Source organism: Cyprinodon variegatus, unplaced genomic scaffold, assembly GCF_000732505.1.
Source record: "Cyprinodon variegatus isolate N-32 unplaced genomic scaffold, C_variegatus-1.0 Scaffold325, whole genome shotgun sequence".
Lineage (NCBI taxonomy): Eukaryota > Metazoa > Chordata > Actinopteri > Cyprinodontiformes > Cyprinodontidae > Cyprinodon > Cyprinodon variegatus.
Window position 1 is genome coordinate 574,801 of NW_015150778.1, and position 23,460 is coordinate 598,260.

The window sequence follows — 23,460 nt, forward strand, 5'->3', positions numbered from 1 at the left end:
GCTTGGGTGATGTTGCTTGGTGCTGTTGCTTGGTGCTGTTGCTTGGTGCTGTTGCTTGGTGCTGTTGCTGGGTGCTGTTGCTTGGGTGATGTTGCTTGGTGCTGTTGCTTGGTGCTGTTGCTTGGTGCTGTTGCTTGGTGCTGTTGCTGGGTGCTGTTGCTTGGGTGACGTTACTTGTCGCTGTTGCTTGGTGCTGTTGCTGGGTGCTGTTGCTTGGTGTTGTTGCTTGGTGCTGTTGCTTGGTGCTGTTGCTTGGTGCCGTTGCTTGGTTGGAAATAAACCTGCAGCCAAACGGTCCTTTCTGGAACCAACTCAACATCCCTGGGATAGAGTCTGACGATTAGGGTCATGGCAAAGAGGCCTCTGATTTTAGGAAAATGCCAAATAACTGAGAAAAGGTAAGAAAAGTTTAATAAGTTATGCCATTATTTAATGAAAGAAAACATCCAAATGTTTTTTTTAATTTCTACTTTTTCATTGTTTTTTAATATTTAAAGAGATGAGTGTCTGACCTTCTTTGAGAAACAAACTTCTCTGTTAAATTGAAACGATTGTAGGTATGATTGTGCTAGAGGTGAAGGTACCTAACTCTGAATTGCATGATTCAATGGAACATTTCCTCACCCCTAGACAGATTTGGACAAAATCCCCCCTTGGCAGTTGTTGGCGACATATTGGCGAGTGAGCAGAGTGATGCTGGTAGTTACGTCAAAGATAGATATTTTGAGGGGGAGGTTTTTTGACTCCCCATCACTGAGGAGAGGCTTTGTTCCAAGGCGATGCCCAATGCTGGTGCTGCTGGGGAAATGGCAGACAGAAGGACTTGCTGCGGCTCTGTTTTACACCTGAACGCAGGACTAATGTGACCAAAGCGTTGACCGTTTTAACCAACAGGAAAACAGCCACCGTTTAACCCTAAAGGCTGGTTTATGCTCAGAAACCAGGCGAGGATGGAGCAGCTAGCAGAGCCAGGTGAGAACGCTGGGACCCTTTTTCCACCTGGAGCCCCGCTCTTTTTGGCCCCCATGTCCCTCCGTTGTCGCACAAACTCCCCCACTTCCTCACCCCCTCGGCCATATCTAGACCCACAGCTAGTTCCTGATTGGCCCTCTGGCGTTGTGGCGTGGAATAACATGGCGCAGACCACACTGCAATATTATTATTATAAAAATATCTGCGACACGCTGCTGGGGGAGGAAAACCAGGCCTTTAGAGATCTGCATTAAAGAGGATTTTAAAACAAGTATTGCAAAACTAAACATGCTCACATGAAAATGTAAAAATGGTGCGAAGTAACATTAAAATAGAACTTCATAGACCCAGTTTTTACTGTTTTTCTGGAAATAAAGTTGAATTTGGGTTTGAGCCATATGCTTGAAGTTTCTACAAAATGCTGCTAATTTTATTCGGTGAACTATTTATTCAGCTCTATTTCAGCTTTGAGATATTTTGCAGTTTGGGTGATATCTAAATATTTGGTTGAACTTAAGCCATTTTGCATCGGCAATGATTGAATAACATTTCTAATATAGAACATTATCAGATGTGATCAATTCTGTCATCTTCATTTTTAACCTTTCCACCATCCTATTGTTCTAGCTTAAACAATTTGGACAACAAATACAACTATAATGGTGTGGGTTAGTGGTTTTAAGGTTAAACAATGCATGAGGGGATAAAAGAGTCCTGGATAGACCAGCTGTGTGATGAAAGGCCACATGTCCCACAAATAAATGGTTTACTGCACAACGGTTCCATGAGCAAAGAAACAGGAGGGACATTTATAGAGGTTGACTGGAAGCAGCAGATTGGACTGTGGCTAATTGGCCACCAGGGCCGGCCACCTCTGAGTTTCTTTACTTTATAGACGGTCACTCATTTTATTCCTCGAGACTCTGATTATACGTTAGTGAAAGTCATCCGCTGCCTTAACAGTTTCATCTCTTTCAACACGGCGCTTAAAGCGGCACAGACCTCTTTGCAGGATTAAACTCATTTAAGAGACTTGACGATTCATTAAACTGGGAAATTTGATTTGAAGTCTACATTTAAAAACTAACTAAGAAAACAGAAATCATAAACTTTGAATAAGAGCAGTTACAATAATCTACCTTTTAATGACTTTATGATGCGACCCTTTAAGCATCTGAAGCTTAATACATGTGTGCCACGTGAAATATATTCTATGGCTTAATAATATAGGTGGCCATTTGGATAAATACAAAACTCATTGCTTTGAAAAGTCATTAAATTGTTATTTTTTTTAAATTAAGGCCTTAATTGGCATTAAAATTAATTGAATGTGATTATCGTGGCATTCAAAATGCTTTATTAAAAAAATTTAATGTTTATAAAAACTGTTTGGCCAGATATATTATATCGTGATATTTTTGCCCGAACTGCTTCTGTTGATCGTAAAAAGCTGTATGTAAGGGAAAAAAAGTTTGCAAATCAGGAAATGCAAATTTCAACAAAAGTGTCTGGAAAACACGGAATTCGGGACTCGGCTGCATCCTGTCGACGGTTAAGATGATGAAGGATTTTGCTGTGTTCATTTACACATGATGCATAATATGCTCTTCAACACCCGTATTACACGCGTACATACGTGACGCTGTTTAGGTTGAGTTTTTTTATGCCAAACGTGTTTATCCTCTGGTTTGAGCTTAAACAAACGGAAACATAACATCCGATTTCATACATTACTTCTGGCCAAGGAGCGTCTTCTACTCGTTAACGCTTCCAGTTATTAACGCTTCCAGTTGATAACAGCCAACCAGCAGTTGGTAGTTGTGACATGCTAACAAAATACATCTTTGATTAATCATCAGATTGGTAAATATGCTGATTTTGAAATGATCATATATTACTTATAAGTTCATAACTTTCACTCATAGTATTGTTTAATTAACTTAACCATGTCACAAAAGCTCGTCTTTGCTCAGAAGCCGTTTCTATGGAGCATTTATTTACAGCGTCTGGTGAAAATGTCAGTTTTCAAACCTACGTTTGTACGCCGCTATGCTGAGCTTCCGCTTCCGGTGTATTTATGCTTTACTTGTGCTTTAATATTTATATTTTGCTTAATCGGATGCTGGTTACTGTCAACGCACAACTGTGCCTCCGCATATGATAAAAAGTCTTTTTAATCGGAAACCATCGATACTTTAGGTTACTAAATTACTACTTTTTTCCAAAATGATGAAATTTTATGATTTATTTAAGTTAATCAAAGGACGAGAAATAAAGCAGACAGAGGGCTGGCATTAACGCAGCACATTAATGCTACCCGCTTATATATATATCTATATATATCTATATATAGATATAGATATACTTGAGGCTAAAATAAAAAAGCTGACGAATGTGTGTGCTTTTTTACATTTACAGTCGATGTGGTTTTGCTGAAAATCTTGGATAACAAAGCAATGACTCAGTGTTTTAACTCAGGTTCTCTGACCCGTTTCAACTTTTCCTCCTCAGCAGATGTTTCCTAAAAGTTTCCTCTCTCCTTGTTGTCAGTGATTCTGGTTTAGCCAGTAAGGCCAAGCCAGCTTTATGTCACACTGAAGAGGAATTGATTTAGCATTGTGTGTTAGTAAAATGGAGAAGAAAAACATAAAAACCAAGCATGTTCTGCCCACGGGTTGCAGAGAAAAGTTAGCAGAAGAGAAGAAGGAAATGACAAAGAGCCGAGCCAGCAAGGGAGGAAAGGTGGAGAGCAGATAATGTTGCATCACATAGTTCCTTGTCAGTAAGTGATGAAGGCTAAGATGCAAAGTTCTCTTCAAGTATTTGTTTAAAATGCAAATCATTTAATTAGATTTGATTGTGAAATTGTTGGTGTTGTCAGCTTTGATGTGTTGGTATGATAATTGTTTCTCTTTTAATTAATCAAACCAGTTTGTGGTTGTGATGCAGTGGCATGTAATCATAACTTCTCATTCCCTCACCTAATTTGTATAAACGTTACCAAACCCGCCCACATGTTCAATGACTTAGAGGTGATGCAACAACAGGAACCAAATGAAGCCATAAAAGGTTTTCCCAGGTCCTCTGTGGTTTTTACATGGTACTGGTTAATCAAGTGAGTCGCTGCTCAGTTGTTCATGTTAAGACGACGTTCATGTACAATAAATCAGGAAAAATCTCAAACTGAATTTATTTTTAGATATGGGAAAATGTAACAGTTTCCAGACTGCATCCTCCTGCTTTTCAAACTATTGTAGTGAGGGTTAGGATTATATGGGTTAGCTTTTCAACCAAGTCTGAAGTAAATTCACAGGAAATGAGCAATAATTTAAAGCCAATAATCCCAAACCAGAAAGAAATAAATGAGTGGGTAAAAGTCATTGGTTCTTGATTTAGACGGCACTGATAAAGACATTCCACATGGAGAATTTTTCATAGACAGGCTGCGTTTCTTCTCCTGACAGGAGACGTCATGAATTCACTCAGACTCACATCCCGCTTCATGGCCAGCTCGTGCAAACCTCAGAAACAAAACAACAAGCGAAGCCCCGATAAAACACGGCTCCCACATCAGCCGATAAAACCCTCTAAAATTAGTGCGCTTTACTCTATACCTAAATATCCACCATTGGACTATAAAAGATCTCTCAGGTTTTTTTTTCTTTGTATTATATTTTTAATCTCAGTATTAATTATGAGCGTGAGCTTAAAGAAACAGCAGTTCTGTGTTTTGGCCACAGGTGGCAGTATCATTAAAAAAACTTTTAATGCCTCTTTAAAGTCACAATTGAAGGAAAAAAATTATTTCTCCCCCAAAATTGCCTTAAAATTTGAAATTTTTTAATGTTTTTTTCTATCTATTGTTTTTCAGGGATGCATATAAAGCAGCAGCTGCAGAATAAGAATGTATTGACTGTAAAATGTGTCTAAATTAACTAAAGAAAATCTTTGGTAGTAAAATGTGGAGGAGCCATTTATGCGATTCTGCCAGATAACAGAAATATCCTGAATTTCTTTACTCATATTCCTTGAGTTGTGGTAATGTTGTTAAATGTTGTCACTGTAGTCTGGTGTTTTTATTCTACTGCTGGAGTTTTCAGCAGATCAAATCTGTTGTGTCTGTTTTTTCATTATTTACTTATCTGCTCCTCATGCGTCTGCTCCTCTGTCCCCTTTCTTTGTGTGCAGCATATCATTGCTCTGGTCTAGACTTGCCCAGCGATGCATGCAGGCAGTTAAGCTTTGGGGAGTTTCCCAGCATTTAGCATGCTTCTCAGTCTGCATGATACTGAAGATTAACCTCCATGGCCTCTCTACATGACTGCAAACTTGTTCCCACTTATCCGCCATGTAGTCCTCTGCTGCTAAGATGAGAAACAGCTTAGTGCTTAAAACGTCTTTATTTAAGCTCATTTATTTAATTTTCCACTTAGGTTCCCATTCTGATCATTAGAATAAAATGTTTTAATATACATTTTCTGTTTTACCTGTTTAGGCATACGGATAAAAACTACAAATAGTTGTTTCTTTTTTTCTGAACTGTATAGAGCACATTTTTCACACACATGGACAAAATAGTTTGTACCTCTTGAATGAAAGATAAACTTACAATGTTTACAATAACTTCAATGTGACAAAATAATAAAGAAATATTCTGTTAAAATAAACCAATGAAAATAAAAAAATTCAATCATTGCTTTTCAACTATGCTTCAGCAGAATGATTTAGAAAAATAAACTCAGAAACAGGTCTAGAAGAAATGATTGTGTCCTTAACTTAATATGTTGTTCTCCAACCTTTATAGTCAATCTGTGAGACTTTCAGCTGAGCAAAAAGCTCCAGTGGTCAAAAGGTGCCTTTTGCAGACAGCATGTTTCCGCTTCTTCCAAAGATGCTCAATAGGATTTAAATCAGGCACATGGATGGACACTGCAGAATTATCCAGTGTTTTCCTTTTAGCCTTCCTGGGTGGTTATCCTGGTGCTAAAGTAAAGACCTGGGTGTGAGACCAAGACACTCTCTAGAATCCCTGGATACTCTGGAAATGTTATTTTACCTTTCAGAGACAATCTGTGCCAGATAAAGCAATGCAGTCCCATAACATAACAGAGCCTCCTCCGTGTTGATCAGTAGGGACAAAGTTACTTTCTTGATATGTTGTATTTTTCCGTTTATGAACCTAGAGCTGCTGTAGCTCTATGTTCATAGACATAGCGTGATGTTGTCTCCCCTGTCTGTTGGACATTCTCCCAGAGGCAACAGGTAGTTTGGCAAATTCCTTCCTTGCTATTTTCTTTGTTTTCTACAATGGTGTCATCCTTGGTCGTCCACTGTGGCTCAAACAATGCCATCTGATGCCTCCTGACACTGTTTCTTGAGCTTCAAGTTTACCTTTCATCTGTCTAAAGGGTTTTCTGGGCTCCAACCAGTCTTAATTTTGTCAGCTTTTTTTAATTTAGGCTTAGTCACAATGACGAAAATCAATTTTAGTCTTAGTCATATTTAGTTATTGCCTTACCAATTAGTCTTAGTCTAAATGAAGAAAATCTATTTTAGTCTTAGTCATATTTTAGTCACTTTAGTCAATGCTGTAAATAATAGATTTTCTCCACACACTGCTTCTCTTTTTAACATATATCCCACATTGAACCTTCTGTCGGCTTGTTTCATCATATCCACAAAGTCTTCATCCTCAATGGTCCTTGCAGGCAGGCCAGAACATCCAATCCACTTTACCACTGAGTTCTGCAGGACTTTCTGCTCTTTGGAGTCGGGTTTGTACAGTGGGGGGGCTCCCAACATCTCTGCATCAGACTTCCTGTCCTTCCCCAACCTCTGATGTGGTTTTGGTGTCAGTCATTTTGATGCAGGTTGTTTCGTTCTCCTTCACGTTGTCAACCAAATGGCTCATATATCCAGGCGTTGTCTTCGCCCAGCTCCTCCAACAAACTATCCACCGGTATCAGAGCCCGACGCCATGACTGCTAGGTTGAGCTAGCTATGGTTAACCATTGACCAGTATAACCCCTCTCTACTATTGACTGAGCGGCGTGAGGCGCTGTGGGACAGGAACTGTTTAGGGACAAACAGGGCAACAATGCATAATCTTCTATGAAGCTCAAGAAACATTTATATTAACAATTACAAACTAATTATAAACAATTAAATGTTTTATGTCCGTTCATCCATGGCTCGTAAATTTCGTCTGGTCTTAGTCTCCTTGACGAAAATAATTTTTTATTCTCATCATATTTTTAGTTTCTGGAACAATGTTTGTTAATCATCGTCTCGTCATCGTAACGGTAAAAAGGGGTTTTAACGAAACATTTACGTCATCGTCCTGGTTGATGAAATTAACACTGGCTCCAACCAACTTCTCCCGCTTCATCCATCAGGGTCTGTTTGAATGTGGTCATGTCACCAAACAGCACAACTAGTAGCCAAAATGGCCGCTCCCAGTCAAACGCCAGCCGAATGCCAGCCCTCTTCCGTGCAACTCCCTGCAAATCCCCTCCAACTTCCAGCCACTGGAGTGACCCCTCCCTCCTTTGGGTGTGCAGTTTTTCCTCTGACTCCACCCTTTCACTGAATTACAGGGTCTGACCAGGAGGTGGCGCATCTCTTTAGATCTTAATGTCCACAAATCAAAACAGAAAGAATATTTTAGTAAAAAGATTGATGTTTAAAAAGGAATTAAAGGGGACCAGCCAAGGGCCCATCAAGGAAAGTGGGGACATTTTTGAATTGCTTCTACTGTATAAGATTGTAAACACCCGTAAGGCTAATTAATGGACTCACCTTGATTAACATGCATTAGTATTAAAGTAGTTGGTATCTCATTAAGTGATGAAAAATAAAAATTCCTGTCGATTTTCTAGATCTCAGAATTGTATGTAAATCAGCTACTTCTGTAAATGAGTTGATGACGAGGAGCAGAGGATGGAGAGCAGCAGAAAGGAGGAATGAGAAAGGAAGGAAGTTTAAGGCATCAGTTCCATCCACCATCATGGATGCTTTATATAAGCAATCCTAATCCTGAGGCTATACGCGGTGTCCTTGAATGAAGATGGAGGATATCTGTGGAGAGTATCGCACCGATCGATTGGCCGGCCGACTGGCTTCACTTTCCTTAATTTTAAGATCATTGATCGGCCCATAAAGCAAGATAAAACATGATGGATGTCCCTGTTTAACTATTCATTTACACTGAATATTAAACTGAGCAAACAGTTTAATGATGCTCCATCATGGATTTCCTACAGCTTTGTGTTGTTTCACCTTCGGACATTTTCCAGGATCCGTAATTTAACCCACGGCGCTTCCTGTACGTTTATGTGGCTGTAGGGGTTAACATGAATGAGGAAAAATAATAAAATGTAAAATTAGGGACTTTAGTTGTCATTTAAGCACATTTACCACCTGGAAATAAACAATAATACAGTATTTGTTATTTAAAAAATAACTTTCTATATTAATGTTTTAAAAGCATCTCTAACAAATAAGGGAAATCTTTAAAAAAAATAAAATAAAAATCCACCAACAGTGTCATTTATACTTTTACAAAAGATAAATGTGTTTTACCTTATATGAAGGAAAATGAGCAAAGGAAACTGATTTTAAGAGGCATTAGAATCAGGAAATATATAAAGTATAATTAATAAAATCAACATTGTGGAGTTTATTATTACAGAACTTGGATTCATCCTCAAAGTGATTTATAGAATAAAGCCCATTCAGACAAAAGGCTTGATGCTGTAGATCATCAGTCATAGATTGACACCTATTCCATGTTGTAAACATAATAACCCCATACCTTTATTCATTCCTGCTTTCTGACACTCGCATTAATCAGCAAACCACAACCTGCTGTCTTTCAGCAGCCTGCGCTTCTATTGAGGGATTGATTGATGAAAAACCAACATGTGTTTTTGGGACCATTTTGCACACACCAAAAACATGCAGAGATGAAAAAACATTTACCAATTTTCAAAACCACTAGTTTTCTGTGTTTCTGTGTTTTACTGTTAGTTGTAATTTGCTTTTTTTTCTGGACATTTGAAAGCTGTCTTTGATGCATCACATCCTGCTAGACTGATTTGTTCTTAAAGATCAGTGCCAACATACAGAAGGTCAAATGTTCTTCAGTTCTTTTTTGATTTCCACCAGTTTGACATTATTTCAAAGCTTAGCCTTGAATCTTAGTGTAAATGACCTCAAACGGGCCCCGGGTAGACTTACTCATTTGTCACAGCTTGTCACATATGCAAAGGACAGTGCATAACCAACATGATTAAACACCCCGCTGCACTATTCTGCTAAGAGTGTGAAATCTCATCATTCCTCTGTCCACAAAAGCAAAACTTCATCATCAGGTAAACAAAGTAATAAAATTGTTTTATGTGGCATAGATACCTGCAGCGTCAAACACTCGATACGTGTGAATTGGTTTTAATTAGGTTTTTAAAAAGGGGAATCTCTGTTTAAAAATGTAACCCTATAAAAAGAAAACTCATACAATTTACATTAGAGTTCATAGGTTCAAAATTTATATTCTTATTGAAAATAACCAACAGATAATTTTTTTAAATATTTACACTAAATGTTAAACGTTCAAGGAAATGAAATTCTATGAGAAGGTCTGAAGGTGACGACTATTATCTCACTGGAAGTTGAGCTTAAAGGTTTGGTTTTTGTTTACTTTAAACTATTGCTGCAACTAATGAGTCTTAATGATTATTTATCAGATAGCCAAGGATTCCTTAAAGAAGACTTTTTATGGAATTAAACCAGCGGAAACTAAAACTTTTTAATTTGAGGAGTTCTGGATAGAGCATACTGACAGATGAAATTATATATTTTTTTTACATTTCACATTCTAACCCTGAATGCAAAATGTTTTATATACTTTTTTAAATTCTGGTTGAAGTACTGCTCCTAGATGGTTGCTCTGTGAGCTAAAAGCATTTCAGAGTCTCTATCTTCCAATTTATACCAAATCGATTACTAAATTAGTTGTTTATTTCAATAATCAATTAATGATGATTAATCGCCCTAATAGCTCCACTTTAAACCCTTAAGTGTTTTGCAGACTGTCAAGACAATAGTGACCCAGTAGTTCCTCATAATGTAATGCATCAATAAAAACTACATGTTACTCGTGCTAAAAATCCCATTCCTGGCTGATATCATCTATTCATTGCAACCCTCCTACAAACACTTTTTATAACCTGGTGTTTTGTTTCCTGTTCGCCAACTTTTACTACTAACTTTAGATGAGGCAAAGCTACAAATGTTTAAGACCTAATTGTTAAACATTGGTGAGGGTCATGGAGGAGTGTTTTTGCACATCGAAACAACCCCAACAATGACCAAGGGGGCGGAGCATTTTAATCGCTCTTCCATATTGAAAAAGCAAACTGTCCCAGTGTGACGTTCCCCTCGGTGATCCTTAATGCCAAACAGTGGTGAGTGCTTCCTCTCTGCGGCTCCTGTTGTCCCCTGTTACCGTTCTAACAAAGGGCCTCAGATGGCCCATAAAGCCAGAATATTGTAGCGGTGTACCAACTGTTGGTCCTGCTTCCTTCCTGCTGCAGGGAATAATGTGTTTCAGCTTTTATTTGCGTTTATTATTGGAAGGTCTCCCTGACAGGTCTGGGAATGCTCTTAATGGGCATGGTATTGTTAGCTAGGAGAGAAGGCTGGTGGATAAGGGTCCTGTAATTCTGGAACACTAACTGATGGACAGGGAAAAATAAGGCATGCGAGTGCAGGGAGAGACAGGACTCTCCTGTCAGCCCCTCACAGTGGATTGATTTCAGCTGTCATTGGCTGAATAAAAGTAGTCAGAAAAAGCTATTTCTGTCGGCAAGTTCTGCTGCGTTGGACACAAGCTGCTCAGATCCCAGTGAAAAATGCTGGGCTGAGAATGCCAAGTGTCTTAAACACATGACAAGAGCAATTTAGCGTGATCTTACGTTTGGCACTCTCTGGGGGCAGAACAGGGTGTGAGCCCACACTAACAGAGATTAATTTAATACTTGGGAGTTTTTAATGCCTTGCACTTTCAAGTCTACAGCGGTTTATTGGATCAGGTTGCCAGCATCTATAAAAATCACATTTAAGACGTTAAAAACAAATATCTTCATTTGGCCTATATAATTATCTGGCAATTTCAGATGCCAGTCTCTCTCTTATTGGCCTAAGATAAATATTGGATGGAAGATGATACAGAAGGATGGCAGAGGAAGACATAATTCTGTCAACTTGGGTCTATTCAGTGTGAAGATTCCCAAATCAGGACATTTTGTTCTTAAAGGAAGATGCAGGTCTTATGGAATCATTTAATCCAGGATATATGTCCTTTAGGTGCTCACTAAAAAGACAGCAATGATTTAGTTAAAGATGATCTAATCTTACTTAACTTTTAGTAAGAACAAATGTTATCAGTGTAGCTTTTCTCCACTAAAGAATTGTACAACAATCATTCTTTGTTGAGCAACAAGTTGAAATCATTTAAGAACGCTTTGAATCTTCCAAGGAGTGGAAGTTGTACTAAATTTACCCAAAACCTGTTCAATAGCTCCATTTAAATGATGCAGGAAACTACAGTAGAAAATGTGTTTGCGAGTCCCAAAGCGAACGGCCTCTGCAGACGGCATTAAGAGGAGAGTCGTTCAGAGAACTCTGCATAAGCAAATACCTGCAGACCTTAAAGAAGTGAAGCAACGTCCTAAATGAGGAAGTTTCTGACTTCTGCAGCAACGTGAGAGGCTGAGGATGTCAGACGTAAAACCACTTCCTGCTAAAAGTGGTTCCTTTTGATTTAATTTTTTACTGCTTAATCTTTTACTATCCAAGTTTTTCCAAAAATCCAGACTCATATTTAAAATAATCCATTTTCATTGCAAGTTTTGAGAAATTAGTTTGACCAACTAGCCAGCCATAGTTTTAATTGTTCCAAATCCTCAAACAAAGTTAGAATAACAGACTTTAAGGGCTTTAACCCAAATGGTTCATTTGTTGTTTTTCTTTATTAGCTTAAAGCCCAAAACATCAAAGCCTATATAATCTGAAAAAATGCAATTTAACTGAACAAATCGGTGGGATGTAAGAGCTAAGACCTTCCTTTTCAAAACGAAGGTGTTTTTTTGTTTTATGCAATATTTCTGTCTGTTGGCTTCGCGTTGCTTATCGTCAACTTCGACTCATTGCTCTATGAATACCCCAGATGCAAAATCCCACTAATCCACTATATTTTTAAGATGCAGTTTTTAACATTGATAATGAATCAAATCCTAATATCTTCTGGTAATACGATTAGAAATTGCCCTTAAAGATGTGCACTCTTTTTCAAAGAAATAGAAGGTATTGCTGGTTTATTTTTTCAAGTGACCTGTTTTATCATCAGCCAAGGTAGTACTTAAAACCTCTGACACAGGTTTAGCTAGAGCGTTGTGACAAAATAATTGGATTATAAGGTCCAGATTGAACTGAGGACTATTGTTGGGGCCTGTGATTCTTACCCCCTGTGGTTAAAGCCCTGAAAAAGCTGTTTCTTCCAAACTGACGGATCTGAAGGCCGTGTAGATGCTTTTTCTTTTCACTTCCTTTCATCAAATGTTAAATCTCAGCTTTCAAACTGCTTAGATTGTGACTGTGGCGTCTTTTTGTATATATTCATGTATCAAGTCTGTACATTTTCCTCAGGGCTTATTTTATTCATGTAGGAAAAAAACTAGAATAACACATAGATTTGTTTTGGCATACACAGCCTTCAGCAGAGCGTGCAAAATCAATTCAGTGAAGAGTCTGTACAGCCTCACATGTCTGCAAACAGCCACGCTCATACTGCAAAACATGAGCGCCGCTTTTCTTCTCTCCGCTTGTTTTTCTTCACAGCTATGTTTGACCGATGTTCGGCTCCAGCATTCAGCTTCTACCTGTTTCACAGAAAATCTGAATGCTAAGAACAGCGTGAGAGAAGCCGCTGTAGTGTCTCCTATTGTTGGCCTTTTCCGTGCCCTTTTTGTCTCACAGCTGTTTTCCTCTAATGCACTAAAGAAAATGTTTTTATGACAGCCGTTGAAGGAATGAGCCATTTAAAAGCTTGGATTGATGCAGTAAAATGTTTTTATGGTTTTTACTGGTCCCTAAATGCAACTCAGTCACAACTGTTGCATTTAAGAACAACATGAATGAGTCCCATTTTTATTTTACAATCATCCAAACAAAACCCAGTAACTATTTTAATCTATTTAACCACCAGCATGTGGACAATACATTTCATAAAATAAAAAATAAAATAAGAGACAAATGCTCACCTGCCATTTTATTAGGTACATCTGAATTTGCTGTGACTGCAAACATTCTTTCTTTTTATTTATTCTTTTTATTTATGGTGGGCGGTAAACAGCAGCTAGATTGATACTGCGATCAAAGAGATCTTTTTCTGCAGGCCGGATGCCTCTGGCAGCATCATGGACAATTCATGGACATTACGCTGCCGTGCTTTATGCAGAAGTTAGGCTGTCGATGGACAGAAGGTCTTGACTTGTTATGAATGCTCTATGTATGCCTGAACTAGAAAAAATAAATAGAATGTTCACTTAGGCCAGGATTTTAGAAGATTCTGGACGTCATGCATATGCTGCTGGCTAAATGGTCAAGCTGTTTTTCCATTTGTTTACTGCATGAACCTAGTGGTTAATGTTAATTGGAAATGTCTCTAAATGGTTAATTTCTCACATTTAAACACAAAAGTGGAGATGTTTTTGATTTGGGTATATAGAAATACTCATCTGCAAACTCTAGAATAATAGAATGAAAGACACCACTGAGAGTAATTGCTAATATGGCCCTGATCCACTAAAGGTTTGAATGTTTAAAATCACATGCAAACCTGATAACACAGATAGCTACTGACCAGTTGTATATGAGGTTCATCTGCCTAAAATGAGCTTAAAACATGTCAGGGATTTAACCTGATGAATATGCAGAACATATGCTGATCATCAGAACATGCTAAATTCTGGGAGAGAAATGCAATATATTACTAACTACAGGAAGTGTGATTTATCAAACCCTAAAGTATAATGTCAGCTCTTTGAAGTTTAATGATTGAAATTAATTTCAATTCAATTCAGTTTATTTATATAGCGCCAAATTCACAACACATGTCATCTCAAGGCACTTTACAGTTCAACCAGATCATCCAGTCAGATTGATACAAAGTTTTCTATCTAAGGAAAACCAGCTGATTGCATCGACTCATTGACTCTTCAGCAATCCCTCACACTAAGCATGCTTGTAGTGACAGTGGAGAGGAAAAACTCCCTTTGAACAGGAAGAAACCTCCAGCAGAACCAGGCTCAGTGTGAGCGGCCATCTGCTGAGGCCCACTGGGGTTCAAGGAGACAGAAGCAGACATAGAAAAAGAAGCATAGATACAAAAAGCAACTGTAAAAGGCGGCCCCGCCCAGGAAACACACAGCCAGGCAGACGAGCTCCAAGGCAGCTCCCATGTCAGAGGATGAAGAGAGCACATCCACTCAGTCACGGTCAGAGAAACAGGACCACACTGGAAAACAGGCCGATCTCCAACATCTAATTAGATATTTTTCTTCAATTTAGCTTTTATGATTTTCTTTTTTTTTAATGTTTTTAGTGAAATGTAGTAGCACTTTGAAAAGCTTATATGTGAAGTGCACTATATAAGCAATATCCAGGGTTAATATCTTCATATCATTAGTTAGTTGCTAATTATATAAAAAATTCATTTATTTATTTTTCCCTGACCGTAATTTTTACACTTCTTCTAACAGGATTTTGTCTACAATATGTAATATTTTTTCTAAATGATTTTTCGTAGGCCAGGAATGCTGGCTTTTACTCTTACCTGTACCAAAATACATCAGATCAGACTAAATTCATATATTCCTGTTTGTTCAGTTCCAGTTTATGCAATAGTGGGCCCTTTATGGAGTGACTGTTACCTTTTGGCGAGAGCCTCCCGGGTTCCCACATGGACTATCAATCATGTGTACCAGAAGTGCATGATGATGAAACTCCCATTCATATGGAGCTTAAAATGCCTCACCCAAAAACTGCAAGTAAAACCACATGCAGATCACAACAATCTGGTTTTACAGGTTCTATTAGGGTCGTAATAAAACATGTTAGCTAATTTACTAGATCTTTGCACATGTATATTATTTAGATACATGAATGTTTGTCAAATTTCTCTTTGCTTTTCACCGTCTAAGTTTCCTGTTGTAGAGATGAAACTTTAGTCTGCTTTTTTAAATGAATAGCAGAGCCAATAAAGGATGCTGTTCATTCAATGATTTAGTGGTCCATCTTTTCAAAGTGTTCATCTTTATTGGTCCCAGTAATTGCTGTTTCTGTCTGCTTGAAGGATATTTTTAGGGCCTTTCTTTATTCTTGGAAAACGATTGGCTTGATGTGGGAGCAGCCCAGGCTCTCTGTCATTGGCCGCTGGAGCAGCTCACTTTAACCACTAACCATGTGGAGACTTTAGCTGTAATTACCCATGAAGTGTTTATACTGCTCTGCTGTCCTCACACCCACAAATCATGCTCCTCTTCTTCTTCTCAACAGCACTTCTCCTGTTGGGAACATATGAGCCTGTGCATCACAGCTATAACCTGAAATATTATTTTCATTTCAGCAACGGTTTCATAACTTAGATGTCAGAGACGGCAAACACGCGAAGACTTGGCCCACTTTCCGCCCGGCCTTGGCCTACTTGCATGAACTCTGCAGCGTTGTCTGTTCTCCCTCTCCCACCTCGGATCCTTCCCTCCTCGCCCTTCAGAGGAGTTTGGCTGATATTCTCTGTCACAGTCCTGACGCAGCACTTCCTCGGTCTCAGCTCCCTTCTGCCCGGGGCTCTGACTGCTTCTTTTGGACAATGCCCATCTTTGTTTGCATCTCTCCCCCTGCGTTTCGGGAATCCAGGCATTGCTGGTAACCGCTGGTGGCTCAGGATGATGAGGTCATGGGCTCTGTTTGGCCTGCCCTTGCCACAGCCACCGATGCCTCCTGAAACAATGGGAGCTTTCTCCTTAGGGCTGATACGGGCCTGCAGACAGTCGTGGAGACAAGCTATTGCAAGTCAGAGACATCCTGCTTTTGTAATCTAAATGTTGCTGGTATGAACGGTTAATTCCCTAATTAATCCTCCCGCTCACCGGATGCATATTTATAACTCCAGATTTTTGTTTAGGCTGCTCTGCTTTTCGTAAGCCTGAGTGTATATAACATATTTTCTTTGACGCAATATTTACACAAGCACGTTTGGAAAGTTCATCAGTTTAGTCTGAAAGCAATCCTTTACTTTCAGAATGAGTTGGTGGGGGGGGCACTTTCCTTTTTAGATCCAATGGTAAACCCGCGATACCCAGGAAACTGAGGCGTTTTGGCAGACGGTGGATAAATTAGCTGGAAAATCTGCATCATATTAGAATCTGAAATTGGTTTCCTCGTTAACATTTCAAAATTATTTGATGGCTCAAACTGGACTAATTATGTTACAAAGCCTCATTTTCTCCCCTATATCTGCTTATTTTTAACTCTTTCAGGGTTAAATTTCAAAGACATTTCATTTATGTTGAGGCTGGACATGTTTTCCATTATATTTGACACTTTAATCATTTTTGTTGTAATAGACTTGTTTTTTTTTGCCCTTCATTTTTTTTGTAGACTTTTAGGAAAAAACTGTTTTGAAGCTAGAATTGGTTCCATGTTTGTCCGGTTCTGATCGATAGTAAATTCTCCTAAATGTGCTGTTTCCAGCTGGAGTCTAAAACTGTGTTGAGCATTTGGACGTTTCAGTACTTTTCCATATCAGCCTAAATCAGGACATCCTTCAGCCCAACCTGCTTCCTTTTTATAGCAAGAAGTCTTTGTCACATCAGACTTTTTTCCTCCTTCTGGGACAAATTAGTTTTTCCCTGATGCCTCTGTAGTACAATTTCTGCTCCTCGTAGTTCTAAACAGGTTATGTTTTGTTTTTTCATAAGCTGAAATATTATTAAAAAAATGAAATGAAACTTTATTTAAATCGAATACCTTTTCCTTAAATTACATTTCATTTTGATTTGCACTCTAGCCAGCTTTTCCAAAACCAATTATTGCTCCTTGTTCTTTTATCAAACAATAAAATGCTGTATATATATATATGTATATATATGTATATAGACGTATATAGACAGATATGTAACTGTAATGTTGATGACATCTTTAATGTCTTCTGCAGCACTTGGTTGACTGGGATGCTGGGAACCCAGAGTGTTTGCTTCAGCTGGTGAAGGAGCTCATCCAGCAGTACCATCAGTACCAGTGCCACCGCCTGCGTGAAAGCTCCAGGCTGCTGTTTGAGTACGACAGCCTGCTAGAAGACCCCAGCTTTGGACAGAACCTAGAGATTTATGCCGGACGGAAGAACGCCTGGGTAAGATCTTTTATCGGCTCATTAGGTATTACACACGCAGGATAGTTCTGAAAACAGAAGAAAGCAAAGTAAACATGACCGTCAACATGGAATCACATTAAGGCCGTGGCTTAGCAGAGGTCACATGGATCTGGGCTGCTTATATTTCATCTGGTCTAAAAAATGAGAAGTTGTTTTATGAAAAAATCAACAGGAAACATCATGTAACAAGACTTCCTGTTTCCTTCTTTGTTATCTGAAACTTGACTAAGTTTATCCGTCTTACACATATGAATATCCTTTTACATTAAATATATAAAACATATTTATATTTTTATTTTACAGATAAATATGTCAAACAGTCCAAAAAGCCTTTTTAAAAAGAGGTTACAAAACCGTGAGAGGAGGAGGTCCTTAGTGAAAAGGTTTCATCCTTCAGGCATGGAGTCGCTCCGTAGAGGAAAATGTTTCCAGACACCTCTGCTTCAACAATTAGTCACATTTAGTTTTAGTTAAAGTTAAAAACGTTATTACATACTGTGTTTGTTTGAATTTCATGGAGTTCTTTAACTTTTTGGGGAGAATTTTATGTCAACAAGGTTTACTAAGTTTTTTTCTTCTTTTTTTGAAATCGAACCTATTAAGACCTGCACAATTAAAAACTTTATAATCCTTTTAAAAAGGAAAAGATTGACTAACATGTTATCATAAAAACCATAAAGTTAATTTGCATAGCAAAATCCAATGAATAAAATATGTTTTAGATGCTAAAATCCAGGAAACTCCTCTTTTCTCTCCCACTCTGCGTTTATTGAAGTCTCCTGTGCTGCAGTAATGCTCCAGTGGACCGTTCCGGGTGGGATGGACCAATCCTGCCATCTGAGCTTTTTCAGTTGCAGGTTCTGCTGACAGGTGCTCTCGCACCCTGTTGTGTTGTCTTGTCGCCATGGCAACGCTGATCTCTTAATGCTGTAATGTAGTAACAACTCTTGGTTGCAGGGGTTTAAGACTAAACAAACTTCTACTTGTAAAAATGAAATAATATTCGATTCAGGGCGAAAGTTTGAAAATTCTCTGTTCCTCATTTCAAAGCTAAATTATGCATCTTAAAGCACTGGGTTTACTACATGGTTATTCACATCAGATTTATTTAGATTAGATCAGGTAAATGTAGGAACACTGGGTATGGAAATAAGAGGTTCAAATAAAATTTGCTGTTAAATAAATCATGACTTTATTTTGTATTTATTGCCTCTTTCTCTGGTCTGATATTTTCCCGTCTTTTTTGTGTGTTCCCAGACAGGAGAGTTTTCAGCCCGTTTCCTCCTGAAACTCCCAGTGGACTTCAGCAACATCCCGGTTTATCTTCTCAAGGTAGTTAGTTAGCCACATCAAGCAGGAGGCGCCATTAAAGCACGGGGCGCTATTAAAGCACGGGGCGCTATCAAAGCACGGGGCGCTATTAAAGCACGGGGCGCCATTAAAGCACGGGGCGCTTCCTGCATGCTGTGCAGACACTGCTGCAGACTCCAGCATCAGTCCTGACATGAGCTGTTTTCACTTCCTTCACATGTACGTGTGTCAGTGGGTTTTAAATGTTTGCGTCGATAACAGAGGGATTTATTCAAATGAAGTGAAGTGCAGCTGTGTGTGCGCCTGCCTCGGTGTTGAGGGGCTGCGAGTTGACTAATCAGCAACTGTCACTGTGGATCTGCTCTGAGCCGCGTGGTGTCTGCAGGCACACACACACTGGATATCTATAAATATTTCCATGTCTGTCTCCGTTCTCTTTCCTCGCTGATGATCTTTAGCAGCCAGAGGCCTCTGCTCTCCGGCCTTCCAGCCCTGCCTCCGTCTGTGATGGTAAACATACGGGAAACGGCAACCATCATCAGCTTTATCTGTCAAACCTGAAGCCCCAAGACTGATCTCTCTCTTCTAGCAGGCAGTGAATGGGCTTATCAAGTCAGTCACATTTCCACTCATTCTGGGAATTTGGTGTCATTTATTTTTGTCTCTGTGCAATTTTAGCCAAGAAACAGGTTTAAACCTCGCCCTGAGGGAAGCCTTATTGGCGACATGCTTGCTGTCACTTGCAGAAGCAATGCTCAGACTCACTGACCTTTTACCAGTGGGTGGCGGCGGCCCAAAAGCTTGGAAATAATAGAACTATAATGTTTCAATATTTTAAAATAATAAATCAAATCTTGGAAAAGTATTAATATTCCTGTCACCCCTATCATAAATATATATATATATGATATACTTGGCAGCTGTGGTATGCATAGTGTCAGTAAGGGAGTGCTTGAACACTTGAAGAAAGGAAAGTAATGAACATCATCAGCCCACACACCTTGTCCACCTCCGCGCTCTAAGGGAGTCAGGCAGGCTGCATGCAGGCTGGACTGGACCACATCCCAAAACCCATGACCTCAATTTTCATTTCCACACTTGTCTTCAGATTGCTTCTGTCAGTAGGGGTGTGTGTGTGTGTGTGTGTGTGTGTGTGTGTGTGTGTGTGTGTGTGTGTGTGTGTGTGTGTGTGTGTGTGTGTGTGTGTGTGTGTGTGTGTGTGTGTGTGTGTCTGTATATTCTTGAGTCAATTGTTTCCATGCATTGCGCATTCCTGCTCTTCATGCAGTTCTTCGGTGTTGAAGGGCAGCTGAAGTGTAATTAAGTTATTCTTTCGATGGCGTGTGACGGAGCGAATGAAATTCTCTATAAAATCCCACATAAAGAAGCAGTGAAACAAGTTTAATACTCACTGGATTATACCTCATGCACGTCATTTATATGAAATATATTCATGTTCTTAGCCACGCGACTGAAACTGGACTGGTAGGTTACTGCTGAGACCAGGAGGACCCAAATGATTAACATAAAGGTTCTTTTTATGCCTTAGGAAACTGAGGAAAAAAAAAAAAAGCTTTTGAAAAAAGAATACAGTCGTAAAACATCTAGAGTAGTCAGAATTAAACTATTAATTATATATAAATAATTGTTTTACAGATTTTGACAGGACTCAAATAGACACATTTTTACCTCTAGTTCACGACGCTGTCACAAAACGTTTCTGCATCCCGTTAAACGAGCTCAATCGTTGTGTGATGGTTGTTTCTCTATGGTAGCTCTGAGAAATGGCTTCTGGTGTTGCATTTCTCAGATACCAGTCAAACAGAACGGAGCAAAAAGGGGGCGGACATTAGTCAAGCTATTAAGCCTTGGTGTGTATGAGCTGTAAAATGGCCACTTGTTCATTGGCTTCTTAGGTTTGATCCTGGAAGATTCTGGATATAGATGGGACTTAGGTGGATGATCACCAGAACTTCTTCGGCGGCGCCGGAGGGAGTGTTTTCATTTCCAAAACAACATTGGTGTGTCTGGAAGATATCACCGTCATGGAGACGGATCTAGAGTTGCTAGACATCAAAGAGGATCAGGTTTCTGTTAATGGAGATGGCAAAAAGACAGGAGAATGCGTAGGTGGCGTTTACGCCCCTTGGATCAGACCAGGGATGAGACCGGGGAGTCTGGACCCGGCACCGAATCCAGAAGGACGACCGCACAGACAGGCGGAAAGGCAAACCAAGGACCAATCACAGCTGCTTTTGTCTGCGCACTTCCGCTTCAGGTCTGCACGGGTTTCTGACCGTCCGACACATAGTCAGGATTTTTTTTTAGGTGTGCGGGGGGCGTGGTCACACACAGAGACAGATTTGACGGTTGCAGAGGTATAGAGTATAGAGGCAGAAGTATAAACTAAAATCTCATGATATTTAAATTTGTCTACTGATTCATTAGGGGAAAAGTTGTATTATAGTTTATTTTTTGCAGGCTCAGATGCATTTTTTGCATCATATTAAATAAAAAATTGGTAAACCAATTGAGTTTTGCTTTTAGTAAAAGTGGGACCCATATGAATTATTTATCAGTTGTATAATTTGCAACGATTAGTTGAATGCCATTTAAGGATGCTGCATAAACATCAGGGGCTGAGATTTATTAATTCACCCAAACATTGTCTCATTAGTTAAGCCAATGATGGCATCAAGCCACATAACTACCGCCTCACCGCAGCAGAACCCATCTGGGTCCGACGAATGCTGAATGTTGGTCAGAGAAGCATTTCTTTAGTTTGTCAATGGTCAGAACTTTTGTAATACACATTGTTATTATTGGTGGCTTCCATATGAAGGTCATTTTTGGTTGTTGAACTAATAAAAAGCAACGGTTCCATTGATTGATTGATTTGACTTTATTGATCTATAGATATAAAGAACAGGTTATTATTATTATAGGGCAGGCATCCCCAAACTCGGTCCTCGAGGGTCACTGTCCTGCAGGTTTTAGAGGTTTCCTTGTTCCAGCACAGCTGATTTTAATTGAAAGCTGATTAACAGGCTTCAGCTCTACTGCAATCATGATAATCAGCTGTGCTAAAGCAGGGAAACCTCTAAAACCTGCAGGACAGCGGACCTCGAGGACCGAGTTTGGGGATGCCTGTTATAGGGTATTAAATAGTGATTGCACATTAGATATTGCACCAGTCATTGCTGTTGTAGTGTTGCATTGCAGCAGGGATGAATGACCTGCAGTAGCGCTGCTTTTTACTGTAAAAGTCTTTGACTAAAGGAGCTGCTCAGCTCCTCTCCAGTCTGCTGCAGAGCGTGGAAGGTGGCGTCCATGATGGATGGAAGCTTGGACAGCTGCCTCCTCTCAGCCACTGAGTCCAGTTTGTTCAGCCTCTTCAGGTTACACACCTTTGATACCAAAACATGCAACTATTCAAACCTGGATGAAATGAAAAGTATTACAGAGACGGGGCAGGACCACCAACATGAGGTCGACTTTCGTTTAGATCTTTTTAACAATAACCAACAAGGATCCACAGCTCTAATAAATTATAAACGAAATAAAAGAAGATAAAACAATTTTCTATGTTACATTTAACAGTCAAATGCAGCTGGACGGCTGTCCTTTTAGATCTGTCCCTAGTTCTGCAGACCTAAATCAAAGGGCTAAACTACCACGCTAGCCGTTAGCAGCAGTTAAGCTATGTAGCGCTCTGCTAATGAGCTCATGTTGGAGTCGGGTGTGTTGAGGTAAAGGTGGTTGCCCGATACTGGCCCTTGAGGAACAGTTTGAGACCACTTCTAGATTTTGATAAACATTTGTTCATCTGATTCCAGATGATCCTCAGGTTTTTTTTTTTTTTAACTGTTGATTAATTTCTTAAAATCTGTGTCCATCGCTGCTTTACAGAAATTCTTAAATGCCGACGTGGTTTTGGTCTTAAATAGCTATACATTCCCATTTTAAATGTCAGATTTAAGTAAAAACAAATTTACTGATCAGCTGAAGTGTAGAGTCCAGAATGAAAATATGAGCCATCAGCCAGGTGCTGTAGGTAGAGGTTGGACTGTTGACCCTGATTTTAATCAACCTTCTAACAAATCCATGGATGTCCTTGCTTGAGGAGCGCCGGTTTGGCAGTGAAGCAGAAATCTGTTCAGACACAAGCTACCGTGCTCTGCTGGCGAACGGCGAGATGTTGCTGGTGGGCACAGAGCCGTGGAGGACGACCGTTACCTGAAGCGAAGCATCCGCATAGTCTGAGCTCACGACAGCGGACATGTTTACCTTCCTGCACGGTCCGTCTGGCCTCAGGGAGGAGAGCTGGTTTATTCATTTCATTTTTATTTTTAAAGATTGGAGGGATGGGGGGCGGGGGTCAGAGAGAGAGAGAGAGAGAGAGAGAAACCTCTCAGAGTCAATTTTAAAGAGTAAAAGAGTGGGAGGGACGCTGAGAAAGAGCATTGAGGGAAGTGAGAATCGGCAGTTTCTTCTTCTACTTTAGAGGCCATTAAGACCAATATAGTGTCTCCAGTCTTTGATCCTCTCCCCAGTCATCCCTTTGGAGTCCCAGTATCTTTAGAAATCCCATTTCACTTCTAACTGCTATATGTTTGCTTATTGTGCATGGAGTATATGTCAGCAGGTTGGTTGCTTTATAGAAACTATGCCCAAACAAAACGGAT

The 23,460-nt window shown here is 39.5% G+C and overlaps 1 protein-coding gene across 2 annotated transcripts in view; it reads left to right on the forward strand.

Annotated features, from left to right (window-relative positions):
• Window positions 1-23,460, forward strand: part of bre (brain and reproductive organ-expressed (TNFRSF1A modulator)) — a 112,252-nt gene that overhangs the window by 21,925 nt on the left and 66,867 nt on the right. For both annotated transcript variants that reach the window (XM_015384855.1, XM_015384854.1), the window contains 2 exons: window positions 17,249-17,443; window positions 18,722-18,796. In XM_015384855.1, coding sequence (XP_015240341.1) covers window positions 17,249-17,443; window positions 18,722-18,796 — 270 coding nt within the window. The remainder of the gene's footprint in view (window positions 1-17,248; window positions 17,444-18,721; window positions 18,797-23,460) is intronic.